At 43.9% G+C, this 15,232-nt stretch overlaps 1 protein-coding gene across 1 annotated transcript in view; it reads left to right on the top strand.

Moving 5' to 3' along the window:
* Positions 1–15,232, top strand: part of LOC309544384 (transmembrane channel-like protein 2-B) — a gene marked incomplete at both ends in the record, with an annotated part of 202,500 nt that overhangs the window by 152,081 nt on the left and 35,187 nt on the right. The window contains one exon of the mRNA XM_082243297.1: positions 4,440–4,568. Coding sequence (XP_082099423.1) covers positions 4,440–4,568 — 129 coding nt within the window. The remainder of the gene's footprint in view (positions 1–4,439; positions 4,569–15,232) is intronic.

Here is a 15,232-nt window from a genome sequence, read left to right as displayed (position 1 = left end):
TCTGACGCTGTGCAGAGACCCGTAAAGACTCTTGAATCTGTACCCAAGAGGAATTGAGGGCATTAAGGTGATCCTCCACAGCCAGAATATCCTGTGGCGAGAACGACTATGGCATCACAGCCGGTTGAAACCCAAAATTGGCCATGAATGGAGACATTCTAGAGAACGGGGTTGACGGCAGAGTTCCTGGCAAACTCTGCCCAGGGTAGCAGATCAACCCAATTGTCCTGATGGTTAGAAATATAGCAGCAGAGAAATTGCTCTAGAGCTTGGTTGGAACATGCAGCAGCACAATTGGACTGGGGATGGTAGGCTGAGGAGAATCAGAGTCGAATACCCAACTGGGAGCAAAAGGCATGCCAGAACCTAGAGACAAACTGATTCCCACATTCCAAGACAATCTCCTTAGGCAACCCGTGTAAGCGGAAAACCTCCCTGGCAAACACCGAGGCCAGCTCCTGAGCGGTAGGAAGCCGCCTAAAAGAAACACAGTGGCACATTTTGGAAAACCGGTCGACAACCATGAGGATAACCATGTAACCTCGAGATGCGGGAAGTTCCACAATAAAATCCATGGCCAGGTGAGACCAGGGACGCTCTCCATTGGGAATGGGATGCAGTAGGCCCAAGGGAAGGTGCCGCGGAGATTTGTTCTGGACACAGACCGAACAAGCAGCCACGAACGCAGCAACATAAGTGCAGAGAGATGGCCACCAAAACTGACGGGAAATAGCCCAGGACATCTGGTTCTTACCAGGATGACCGGCAGTGTTGGAATTGTGGTACGTGCGCAACAGTCTGATGCCCAACCCCTCAGGTACAAAACATTTTCCAGCAGGTCTCTCAGTGGGAGAAACAGATTGGGCAGCCAGGATCTGTTCCCCAAAAGGAGAGGTTAAGTTGGTGTGGGTGGCAGCCAGGATATGATCTGAAGGTATGACTGGTGTCGGCACGGAGTCCTCCCTGGACAACTCCGAATACTTGTGAGACAAGACATCAGCTTTAACATTCTTGGAGCCGGGGAAAATAGGAGACCACATAGTTAAAACGAGACAAGAATAAGGCCCATCTGGCCTGAAGGGGTGTGAACCTTTTGGCCTCCGAGAGATACATCAGATTCTTATGATCAGTGAGAATGAGAACTGGAACCACAGAACCTTCTACCAAGTGTCTCCATCAGGGGATCTACTACCACTATCCCAGAGTGAGAGGTAAGGGAAAGCAGCAGAAAGAATTTAGAGCAAAATCCTACAGCCTATACAACCCTTCTCCTTCAAAAAATAAGGTTTTTCTTCTGGGGGAGGGGATCTTTTTTTTTTTGTATGTTTATTTTTTATGACTATTGTCTTTTATTTTGGGGGTGGATTTGTTGCTGACACAGGAAAAGCTGCCCTTCGTTTGCAGCCTGTCACTCAATATCTGTGCTGTAAAGTGATGCGCACCAAAGCACCAATTTTTTTATTATCCCCAGTGCTATAGTTGCCATTCAATTTAGGCCATCTTCTTAATTAAAAGAGGGTTCAGGAAGGCCCAAAGTCAGAGGTTCTGTATGAGGAGGTGGTAGCTTTTTATGATTTTACTAACACCATTTACAGATTTCCATTTTTTTTTTCATTTAACTTTTTTTTTCTTTGTAATGTCGTTTATGTCCTCAAATGCACAGGCATTTACAGAAATTCAAACCGGGTAGTTTTCTTAGGCAAGAAGGAAGGTCCTAGGCCATAACACCACCTTGTTCCTATGCAAAAATTAAAAAGCAAGATAAGGCCCCCAGTGCAAAGGACATAAATTTAATTTGGGTACAGCGTTGCACGACCACGCAATTGTCCATTAAAGTAACGCAGTGCCGAATTGCAAAATATGGCCTGGTCAGGAATGGGGTAAAACCTTCTGGTCATAAAGCAGTTAAAAATACGCTCATTGAGAATTTTTTTGTCAAAGACATGTAGCTAAATACATTTTGGCCTAAAAATATGACAAAAATTGAATATATTGGATATTTTTTAACTGTCAAAGCAGAAAAATATTGTTATCTTTTCAAAATTGTCGCTTTTTTTAATTAATATCGCAAAAAATGAAAATCGCACAGGTGATCAAATAAAAGCTCTGTTTGTGGGGGAAAAAAAGGACGTAAATTTCGTTTGGGTACGGCGTTGCATGACCGCGCAATTGTCAGTTAAAGACGCACAGTGCCGAATCGCAAAAAGTGGCCTGTACGTAAGGATGCAAAATTCTCCTGTGGTAAAGTGGTTAAACAAGCTGAAGTTAGAAGCTGTTTGGCTACCATGCACAGCTGCACCAGATTTTGCACTGACTTCCACAATTTCCTGTCTATAAACTATCCTGTCATATTCTTTCATAAAGGAAACTATACATTTTTGTGCTAAGACACATTAAACATTCCACTGTTGATACCTTTTATAAAAAAGGCCTATTAACAGAAAATATAGTCAGCAACAATTAGGAAATATGTCCTGTGAGAAAAAAACACATGCAGCCTGTTATCACTGTAGTGCATTTGGACAGGGGAAGACTTTAAAAAATCCGAAGGGCATATCAGCAGCATTAAGATGTAAAAATCCTTCTCTCACACTACCCCCAGATTCCCCAAGATCCAAAACATTGTCCTACCCATAGGACATTCAGTAAGTGTTTACACGTACTTTAAGAGACCAGTGCCTACAAGCCCTATACCCCCTTTTTGGCCCTCCTAAATCCTATACACATATTTTTACTTATACATATACACTTATTGGCACATCTAAGCCATTATATCTAAATTTAAAGGCCATGAAGTACAATATTGGTAGTTGATTGCTATTGTAGTGAAACTGTGCATTAGTTCAAAGGGTCTGACAATGGACAGGGTATATCTTGAATTAATGTTTGACCTGAACCCAAACCTCAAGCCTAATCAGGATCAGTACTGGATATCCATGGGCCTTAGGTCTTTTAGCAACTGCTCTTTTTGCTACCTATGCTGATACTTTATAGGGCCAAAAGTTTGGAAATGCAAAGTTTTATTGACTGGTTTCAATATCCTTTCACATCTCTTCCGTGAGAGCTTCTAAGCATAAAGTATAAAAAGTGATTAAGACACTGTGTTGCTCCAGGATAAAAAGCCTCCGTTCAAAGTTCAGCCCCAAAGAGGAAATTCAGGTGCACGCCCTGGTTTCAACAGAAGCATATGGAAGCACCAGCTTGGGTGCGAAACGCATTAGCTGCCAGTGTCATCATCTCCGCTGTGGTATGATCATCCTTCATGTATTTCTTCATTTTTGTTTTCTTCAATAAAGGACTAATTTTTTGGAGTGCTGCCATCCAGTCCCTTTCTTCCATATAGTAAAAAGTGATTGGTATTATTCACTTCCATTATTTCATTCACCTTCTTTTATTTCGTGCATCTTCAGGTGGCCAGTGTGGCTAAGTAAACAGCAGCCTGGTAACTTCTTGTGATAGATGTATATTAGGAGCTGAGCCAGACATATATTAAACAATCTATCACAGCAATACAGTACATGAACAATCTAATGGAGTAGAACTGCAGGGAGAAAGAAAGGACCCGATCCAATCAGCCAATCACCAGTGAATAGTGAGAGAGATGAGTTACACCCTGTGCTGGCACCCGTAGCCTCTTACTGGAACTTTTGACCCTCCTGTCACAGAGTGGTCAAACAGGCATAAGAGCAAACAGCGCTCGGCGTAAATGATGGTTCCTGGGCACATTACTCACATTCCTTAGCAGGGAGAAAGAACTTCACAATTCACAGATGTACAATGCCTTCACAGGACCCCACAGAAGTGTCTTTCACATGCAGGCTCAGAAAAAAGACAGAGGGGCAACCAATCGTGAAGTACATCGAGGCACATAAATTTATTAAAAAGTAATGCACTTACATAGTAGACATCATATAACAGCTCCTTCTACTTGTCAAGCATCCAAATATGCACACAGAACGTGTGCATCAGACATATGCACTTGGGCTCCAAGGACCATTTTCAAAACATTAGCATCCTGACATGATGCTAACAATGTTCTACAATGCATTGAACATGCACAGGACAACCTGTAGAAAGTCAGCAAAAATTAATTGTAGAGGTATGTGTATAACGGTAAAGAAGGTAGAAGTAAAACAATGGGGATCTAGCTGTGCTAGTGCATGGTACACATAATGTACAGAGGTACTGACAATATGGCAGACACCCACTTTTATTTAGGAAAAATGTTAAATTTTTTTAGTATAGTTGGTAATCAGGCAATGTTATGTTGGTGGTCCACGACTGACCAGAGAATGAGAATCTATTTCTCCAAAATAAAACTTTTTTTTCTGCATTGTGCTGAGTTGTAAATGACATAAATGCGTCCTTTCCAGTGAGTTTTTCTTATTAAAACAAATGCCTAACTTATTTATTTATTTATTTATTTATTTTTTTTACAGGAGTTTGTGAAACTGACAGTCTCAGATACACAGATGACGTATCTCATGATTCTTGTAGGAGACTTTGGGCGAGCAGTCCTGGTTAGATTTCTCAACAACTGCTGGTGCTGGGATTTAGAAGGTGGATTTGTAAGTTTTTGTTTAAGGGAAATTTGGAAAAAAAGTTTGGCTGTTATATTTTAAGGTGATAAATAACTCTATACCCAGAGTTCTCCCTGCGCTAAGAAACAAATTAGTGGATAAATTGAATATAATTAAATAATTAAATAATATGCGTTATTACTGTCGCTGCTGCTCATCACTTAGTGAAAACCATATGTGCAAAAAACACAGCACTAAAGACAGTGTATACCCTTAACTCAAGTCAGAAATTGTGTCCATATGTATATGCAAATAGTCTATACAACGTGTCTTAATTCACGTGAGTAAGTGAAAATTTTAAATCCAGTCCCAGTGGCAAAAAAAATTATATATATAAAATAAAAATGTATTTAAATAAGCAAGTGTTCAGTGAAAAAAATTCAGTGAATAAACATGACCGGTGTTACAAAATATAAACATCCAAGTGGATTCTTGTGAACGGTGATTCCTGTGTTCACTCTCCCCCAAAGTGAATCCACTTACCAGAAGGCATGGTCCCCTAGACCATACGGTGTAGGGGTCTAAAAGGCTTGATTCTGGCAAGTATGGATGGGGCTCTCTTTAGGATATCCTCTCCTCGATATAGGAAGATAAGCATAAAAGATCCCAGATGGTGTAGTACGTTTGACAAATTTATTAAAGAAATAAAACTTCCAGATGTACACTTACAATAAAAAAAATGTTCATGGGCTCATCTATAATACATCAATTGTGCTCCCAGAGATATGTGAAACAACTATATCGTGCTAGTCACTCTATTCCCGCAGTAACCAAGCGGTGTGCGTTCCAGCACACTTCCGCATTCCACCGCTTCCGGAAGTGACATAGTACTTTGCTGTGTGAACCGGAATTACGTTGACGCGTTTCGCCCCTCCCAGTGGGCGTTTTCACAGACATAGTAGACTTGCTTCACAGCACGTTTATATTCCCTCCTCTGGCGATCACCTGACTCCAGGGCTCATTTCCTGCTGGGTGTACGCTAGCTTCAAGTACACCATAGCCTCTCACTTACTGTTTACCAAGCTTAATCTCTAATATTCAAAGTGCAAAACAAAATTACAAATAAAGTGCATCAATTGTTTATCGTAGTCCTAAAGACAAATATAAAATATATCTAATGTATATTGGGAGGGGCGAAACGCGTCAACATAATTCCGGTTCAAACAGCAACGTACTACGTCACTTCCTGAAACAGTGGAAAGCGGAAGTGCGCTGGAACGCAGGCTGCTTGGTTACTGCGGGAATGGAGTGACCAGCACAGTATAGTCGTTTCACATATATCCGGGAGCACAATTGATGTATTATAGATGAGCCCATGAACATTTGTTTTATTGTAAGTGTACATCTGGAAGTTTTATTTCTTTAATAAATTTGTCAAACATACTACACTATCTGGGATCTTTTATGCTTATCTTCCTATATCGAGGAGAGGATATCCAAAGGGAGCCCCATCCATACTTGCCAGAATCAAGCCTTTTAGACCCCTATACCGTATGGTCTAGGGGTCCACGCCTTCTGGTAAGTGGATTCACTTTGGGGGAGAGTAAACACAGGAATCAGCGTAGTTGCATCACTTCGCGATCCGGATCTGCCGTGGAATGCATTGCATTCCGGAACACTACACGAGATACCGCCACCTTTCTTTATGTGTGAAATAAACTTACCATACAAAGTTACACTATATGTCCCCCCTTGTTTATTTTATACACTGCACCACTGGAGTACTACCCAAGGATAGCTGGATACTGTAATACAGCACGGTCCATAACCTCTCCCTCTTACACAGAGCAACCAGGAAGTAGAGGACCCTTAGGAACATACAGCTCCATGCTGAGTTATACAGCTATAATATACCCTCCCTAATACCCCTGTGTGGGGTTGGGCACTCTGGTGAGTGCAATCTATTACACCAATCACTTTGAAGCACCTTTTTTAGTGCAAGAAGATTCTTGCTACTGCTATTAGAAGATCAAGCACTCTACTATATTGACTTTCTTGATTGTTGCTTCAGTCTTTTAATCCAGGAGTGCTTCTAATGTGCACATATTATACTTGCACATTTTTCCTGCCTATTTGATAAATTGTTATCAAAAATACTTTGTATATACACCAATCACCCTTCACTTTTCAGTGGTACACCTACTAGGTGAACACTGCACACCCATCCACACCCGCCAGCCACTTTGCACTTTAGTGGGTATATTTAAGAGGTGATCACTATACAACCAGCACAATATTTATGTGGAATTAATTAATATAATATAATTTTATTGTTTATTTATCTATTTATTCACTATTGTCACTTTGCCATACCATCTAATTAAGTTATTGTGTTTATATATGTGATTTTTTATGTACTAAACCCTGTGCACATTACCACATCACTTGTAGTGCACTTTATATCACTAGTCACTTTATATTTATTTATTTGTACTGTGATAATATTTTGTAGATTTGTAACATATATACTTTTAGACATTTACAATCTATTTATGTACCATCTATTCACTTTGAGATATATAAAAGATTGACTCCATTATACTATCCCTATTGGGCAGCTCCAATTCCCTACCCCTTTATACACTCATTATTCAGATATAGCACTTGCTATATTTTAGGGAGGCTGCATCCCCTTCACCCCCTTTATCTCCATAGCGCGGGATTTCCTCTATTACTTACAGGAATCACTATTCACAAGAATCCACTTGAATGTTTATAGTTTGTAACACCAGTCATTTTTATTCACTGAATTTTTTTCACTGAACACTTGCTAATTTAAATACATTTTTATTTTATATATATAATTTTTTTTGCCACTGGGACTGGATTTAAAATTTTCACTTACTCACGTGAATTAAGACACGTTGTATAGACTTTTTGCATATACATATGGACACAATTTCTGTTGTCACTTGAGTTAAGGGTATACACTGTCTTTAGCGCTGTGTTTTTTTGCACATATGTTATATTTTAAGGGTAACTCCATCTTTATACACATTTTTGGCTAGGTTATTATAAAAAAGGGCAGCAAAAAATCAACTGCATTATCAATGTTTTGTTCCATTATGCTGGGACATGGTCTTGAAGTTTTCAATGTTGATCTTTATAAAGTTGACTTTTCACACACATTACACTTATTTCAATTTCAGTGTTGATGATGAATAGGGATTGGCTAAATATATCTGTATATGTGTTTAGCTTGTGGGGACATTCGGACATATTACAAATTTGGATGCCAAATCTGAACACTATCGAAGTCAGCGGGGAATCTGTAAATCAATTATCCCCGTTTTCAAGACTAATATGCAAGGGATTATCAAATAACAAGCAACAGGTATTGGGCACTGCATTGGGGGACATGTACCAATACAACATTTGAAAATAAATGCTTTTTGTTTATTATGTTTATGCAATATGACTAGAGTTGAACGGACACCTGGATGTCCGTGTTCGGCGGGTTCGGCCAAACTTAAAAAAAAAGTCCGGGTCCGTGTCCGGGACTTTTGCCGAACTTTTCCCGGACACCGAACCCCATTGAAGTCAATGGGGACCCGAACTTTCAGGCACTAAAATGGCTCTAAAACACCAATGGAAAGGGCTAGAGTGCTGCAAATGGCAGCAAAACGTAGTTAAGAGCATGGCAAGTGCTCTGCAAACAAATGTGGATAGGGAAATAACTTAAAAAACACAAAAAAAACCAGAAAAATAAAACAATGTTCTTCATCTCTCAAGGACGAGGCCCATATGGAGTAGGAGGGAGGTTGAGGTGGTGGTGGATGTGGCAGTGTCATAGGCGCACGCACAGGGTGTGCCGGGTGTACCTGGGCACACCCTAATCACCTAGGGCACATAGCATTATCGCTCTGTTTGCCAGTGAGGAGATGGGAAAGATCTCCCTCGGACCTGCTCTGCTCTATTTCTCTTAGCCAGCAGGGAGAGTAATGTATCGGGGCCATGTACATGTAGGCAAACACATGCATGTGTATTTAAACTTTGGGGTGCACACCCTAATGCAATAGGCTGCGCACACCTATGGGCGGTGTAGGTGGAAGCGGCGGTGGAGGAGGACCAGGGCCGGATTAAGAGCATCATGGGCTTGGTGCTGAGGATTTTGAAGGGCCTTAAGGGCCGTGCCTTGGCATGCACCCAGAGGAGGAAGGGTGCAGCCATGCATGCCTAATTCAACATGGGATGCTGTCTCTGAAGCCCATAAACACATCCATGCATCGGCAACTGTCCCTCCTTGTCCGGCCTTCGTGCTGTGTGGGGAGGTTCTGAGGGAGCTGCCTGGGGAAGCGAGCATAGAAGCCAGACTTCTGTGTTTACAAGTGACAGAGGAGCGGTAACAGTGAATATGGCCAACCCGGGGCCTATATTAAGGTAGGGGCCTGGAGCTGCAGCTCCAATAGCCCCTATGTCAGTCTGGCCCTGAGGAGGATGAGGTAGCCAACACTGCTTTTTTTCAGAAATTTTAAATGAGGGTACACCCCAAAAGAGTGAGAAAGAGCAAAAATAGAACAATGGCTGGGTAAGTTCAGTATCCATCGCTATTCTGCACAAGGTACGGAAAAGTCCCATGGGATCCATGCCTGGTTCATTTTAATGAACGTGAGCTTGTCCACATTGTCTCTGGACAGGCGGCTGCGCTTGTCTGTGATAACGCCCCCAGCCGTGCTAAATATCCGTTCAGATAATACACTGGCTGCAGGGCACGCCAGCACCTCCAAGGCGTAAAGGGCAAGCTCAGGCCATGTGCCCAACTTGGAGACCCAGAAGTTGAAGGGGGCAGACCCGTCATTCAGTACGTCTAGGCGTGTGCACACATACTGCTCCACCATGTTGGTGAAATGCTGCCTCCTGCTAAGACGTTCCATATGAGCTGCTGGTGCTGCTGTTTGTTGTGGCGTGCTGACAAAGCTTTTCCACATTTCGGCCATGCTAACCCTGCCTTCTGAGGTGCTTGCGGTGCCCTGGTTGCATTGGCGACCTCTTCCTCCTCCTCCTCCTCCTCTGCCTTGTGCTTCCACTGTGGCCCCGCTGTCAGGTGGGAATGCCAGCAGCATCGCGTCTACCAGCGTGCGCTTGTATTCGCGCATCTTGCGATCGCGATCCAGTGAGTGAATTAAGGACGGTACGTTGTCCTTGTAACGGGGATCCAGCAGCGTGGCCACCCAGTAATCAGCACAAGTTAGAATGTGGGCAACTCGGCGGTCATTGTGGAGACACTGCAGCATGTAATTGCTCATGTGTGCCAGGCTGCCCAGAGGCAACGAAAGGCTGTCCTCTGTGGGAGGTGTATCGTCTGTGTCCTCTGTTTCCCCCCAGCCACGCACCAGTGATGGCCATGAGCTGGCCTGGGTGCCACCCTGCTGTGAACATGGTTCCATCTCCTCCTCCAGCTCCTCCTCCTCATCCTCCTCATCCTCCAGAACTGTCTGCCTGGCTTTTGTGTGTGCAGGAACCCACCCTCGGAGCCCCTTGTGAATGACTGCCCTGAAAGCCTTGGAAATGTTTCCTCTTCATCCTCCTCCTCCTCCTCATCCTGTGCCACATCCTCTTCCATCATCGCCCGAATTGTTTTTTCAAGGAGGCATAGAAGTGGGATAGTTAAGCTGAGAACGGCATAATCGGCACTGGCCATGTTGGTGGAGTACTCAAAACAGCGCAACAAGGCACACAGGTCTCGCATGGAGGCCCAGTTATTGGTGGTGAAGTGGTGCTGTTCCGCAGAGCGACTCACGCGTGCGTGCTGCAGCTGAAACTCCACTATGGCCTGCTGCTGCTCGCACAGTCTTTCCAGCATGTGCAAGGTGGAGTTCCACCTTGTGGGCACGTCACATATGAGGCGGTGAGCGGGAAGGCCGAAGTTACGCTGCAGCGCTGACAGACGAGCAGCAGCAGGGTGAGAACGCCGAAAGTGCGCACAGACGGCCCGCACTTTCTGCAGCAGCTCTGACATATCGGGGTAGTTTTTAAGGAACCTCTGCACCACCAAATTCAGCACATGCGCCAGGCAAGGGATGTGCGTCAAACCGGCTAGGCCCAGAGCTGCTAAGAGATTTTGCCCGTTATCGCACACCACCAGGCCGGGCTTGAGGCTCGCTGGCAGCAACCACTCATTTGTCTGCTGTTCCATGCTCCTCCACAACTCCTGCGCGGTGTGTGGTTTTTCCCCCAAAACAGGCAAATTTTAAAACTGCCTACTGTCGTTTACCCCTGGCCGTGCTGAAGTTGGTGGTGAAGGTGTTACGCTGTCTGGATGAGGAGGCGGTAGAGGATGAGGAAGCGGAGTACGAGGAGTTAGGAACAGGAGGCAAACTGAAGCGCCCTGCAATCCTCGGTGGTGGAAGGACATGCGCCAAATTGCTATCTGCCTCAGGCCCATCCGCCACTGCATTTACCCAGTGTGCCGTTAGGGAGATATAACGCCCCTGACCGTGCTTACTGGTCCACGTATCGGTAGTTAGGTGGACCTTGGCACAGATGGTGTTGCGCAGTGCACACCTGATTTTTTCCCCCACTTGGTTGTGCAGGGAAGGGATGGCTTGCCTGGAAAAGTAGTGGCGGCTGGGCACGACGTACTGTGGGACAGCCACCGACATAAGGTTTTTAAAACTGTGCGTCTCCACCAGACGGAATGGCAGCATTTCAAAGGCCAAGAATTTTGAAATGCTGGCATTCAGGGCCAGGGATCGCGGGTGGGTAGGGGGGTACTTCCTCTTCCTCTCAAGTGTTTGGGAGATGGAAAGCTGAACGCTTCCACGGGACATTGTGGAGATGGTTGGTGACCCAGGTTGTGGTGTTGCTGACAGATCGTCTGTTTGCGGGGTGGCAGATGCCGGTATCACTACAGATGTGGCTGGAGCGGCCGAGACTGCAGCAGAAGAGGAAGCAGGATGAGCCAGAGACGTTTCTTGGTTTTGAAGGTGTCTACTCCACTGCAGCTCGTGCTTTGCACTTAGATGCCTGATCATGCTAGAGAACTCCTTTGAGCTGGCTTTGGTGCGCTCGTTCCCTTGCTGCATTGGGCAGTAGCAGGCGTAGTGTCTAGGGCACGGCCGCTCCACTTCTGCACCCTGCTCCCTCTTCTGCTGTGCTGGTTGCTCTGTGCGACCACCGCCTCTTCCTCCAAACTACTCAGGTCACCTGCATGACCTTCATTCCATGTGGGGTCGAGGACCTCATCGTCCTCCACATCATCTTCCACCCAGTCTTCACCCCTGCCCTCCTTGTCGTTCTCCACAATTCTGAACGCCGCAGCAGTTGGCACCTGCGTTTCGTCATCATCGGAGACGTGCTGCGATGGTCCTTGCATGTACTCATCTTGAGAAATAAGTGGTTGGGCATCGCTGCACTCAATCTCTTCCACTTCTGGGGCAGGGCTAGGTGGATGGCCCTGGGAAACCCTGCTGACAGAGTCATCAAAAAGAAGAAGAGACTGCTGTATGGCTTGGGGCTCAGACTGCTTGCCTGATTTCCAAGGGGGTGAGGTGAAAGACAGTTGGACATTGGCTGCAGGTGCCAACTCTGACCTTTCTGCAGTAGACTGGGTGGGAGACAATGTGAAGGAACTGGAGGCACTGTCAGCAACCCAATCTACTATCGCCTGTACTTCTTCAGGCCTCATCACGTCTAGAGGCGCATTATGCCCTACCAAATACTGCTGCAGGTTCTGTCGCCTACTCACACTTGAGGAAGGTGTTTCACTTGTGCGTGTAGCTGGCACAGATCGACCACGTCCTCTCCTTGCAACAGGAGCTCTACCAGCAGCACCACAACCCAGGCCACGGCCCCTATTTGACGGTCTCCTCATATTTCTGTAATTTATGATCTTGCCCTAGTAAGGTGTTTATTGAATAGCGGAACAAAACAACAACAGTATCGCACGGGTGTATCTCACAGTCAAATATGCAAACTATGCCGCAATTTAATGTTTTTTACCCCAAAAGGGTGTATATTGAATAGCGGAATAGGTAAAATGTTATAATACGGTGTATCTCACACGTACAAACACAGACTAGGCCCCGATTACAATTTTTTGTACCCTAAAGGCAGGATGAGGAAGAGGAGTAGGAGGAGTTGGGAACAGGAGGCAAACTGAAGCGCCCTGCAATCCTCGGCGGTAGAAGGAGATGCGCCAAACAAATTTAAAAAGGTGTATCTCACATGTACCGATACAGACTATCCCGCAATTTAATTTTTTACACTCAAACAGGGTGTATATTGAATAGCGGAATAGGACAAATTTTACAAAACGGTGTATCTCACACGTACAAACTAGGCCCCGATTACAATTTTTTGTACCCTAAAGGCAGGATGAGGAAGAGGAGTAGGAGGAGTTGGGAACAGGAGGCAAACTGAAGTGCCCTGCAATCCTCGGCGGTAGAAGGAGATGCGCCAAACAAATTTAAAAAGGTGTATCTCACATGTACCGATACAGACTATCCCGCAATTTAATTTTTTACACTCAAACAGGGTGTATATTGAATAGCGGAATAGGACAAATTTTACAAAACGGTGTATCTCACACGTACAAACACAATCTAGGCCCCGATTACATTTTTTTGTACCCTAAAGGCAGGATGAGGAGTAGGAGGAGTTCGGAACAGGCAGGAGGCAGACTGAAGCACCCTCAAATCCTCGGCAGTATGAGATGCGCCCCAAAAATTGGAAAGGTGCATCTCACACGTACCGACACAGACTATCCCGCAATTTAATTGTTTATACCCAAAGGTTTTGATTAAATAGCGGAATAGAAAATATGATATCAAAAGGTGTATGTATCTCACACGTACCGACACAGACTATCCCGCAATTTAATTGTTTTTACCCAAAGGTGTAGATTAAATAGCGGAATAGAAAATATTATCAAAAAAAGTGTATGTATCTCACACGTACAGAACCAGACTAGTCCCCAATTACTATTTTTTTTACACCCAAAGGCAGGATGAGGAGTAGGAGGAGTTCGGAACAGGCAGCACCCTCAAATCTTCAGAAGTATGAGATGAACCCCAAAAATTGGAAAGGTGTATCTCACACGTACCAACACAGACTATCCCGCAATTTAATTGTTTATACCCAAAGGTTTTTATTGAATAGCGGAATACAAAATATTATCAAAAAAAGTGTATGTATCTCACACGTACACAACCACACTAGGCCCCAATTACGATTTTTTGTACCCCTAAAGGCAGGATGAAGAGTAGGAGGAGTACGGAACAGGCAGCACCCTCAAATCTTCAGAAGTATGAGATGAACCCCAAAAATTGGAAAGGTGTATCTCACACGTACCAAAACAGACTATCCCGCAATTTAATTGTTTATACCCAAAGGTTTTGATTGAATAGTGGAATAGAAAATATTATCAAAAAAAGGTGTATGTATCTCACACGTACAGAACCAGACTAGGTCCCAATTACTATTTTTTGTACCCCCAAAGGCAGGATGAGGAGTAGGAGGAGTACGGAACAGGCAGCACCCTCAAATCTTCAGAAGTATGAGATGAACCCCAAAAATTGGAAAGGTGTATCTCACACGTACCAACACAGACTATCCCGCAATTTAATTGTTTATACCCAAAGGTTTTTATTGAATAGCAGAATAGAAAATATTATCAAAAAAAGTGTATGTATCTCACATGTACACAACCAGACTAGGCCCCAATTACTATTTTTGTACCCCTAAAGGCAGGATGAGGAGTAGGAGGAGTAAGGAACAGGCAGCACCCTCAAATCTTCAGAAGTATGAGATGAACCACAAAAATTGGAAAGGTGTATCTCACACGTACCAACACAGACTATCCCGCAATTTAATTGTTTATACCCAAAGGTTTTTATTGAATAGTGGAATAGAAAATATTATCAAAAAAAGTGTATGTATCTCACACGTATACAACCAGACTAGGCCCCAATTACTATTTTTTGTACCCCCAAAGGCAGGATGAGGAGTGGGAGGAGTACGGAACAGGCAGCACCCTCAAATCTTCAGAAGTATGAGATGAACCCCAAAAATTGGAAAGGTGTATCTCACACGTACCAACACAGACTATCCCGCAATTTAATTGTTTATACCCAAAGGTTTTTATTGAATAGCGGAATAGAAAATATTATCAAAAAAAGTGTATGTATCTCACACGTACACAACCACACTAGGCCCCAATTACTATTTTTTGTACCCCTAAAGGCCGGATGAGGAGTAGGAGGAGTACGGAACAGGCAGCACCCTCAAATCTTCAGAAGTATGAGATGCACCCCAAAAATTGGAAAGGTGTATCTCACACGTACCAACACAGACTATCCCGCAATTTAATTGTTTATACCCAAAGGTTTTTATTGAATAGCGGAATAGAAAATATGATATAAAATTGGTGTGATTTATCAATAGCACATGTGAACAACAGTGTCTTATATCATTCAGCTCTGCTGCAGGCTATGGAGGGAAAAAAATTCCCCTTTTAAGTGTAATTTTTAACTAGATTAGTACAGACTATGCCACAATTTAATTTTTTTAACCCAAGGCTGTATATTGAATAGTGGAATAGAAAAAAAGTGTATGATTTTTGAAACCACTCAATAATAGCACATGTGAACACACACAGCAGTGTATTATCACAGTCAGCACAGCAGCACTGAAGGAAAAATGCTGCACACAGT

The sequence above is a fragment of the Pelophylax lessonae genome (assembly GCF_965119305.1).
Source record: "Pelophylax lessonae genome assembly, chromosome: 1".
Lineage (NCBI taxonomy): Eukaryota > Metazoa > Chordata > Amphibia > Anura > Ranidae > Pelophylax > Pelophylax lessonae.
This window is presented reverse-complemented; position numbering and strand designations above follow the sequence as displayed.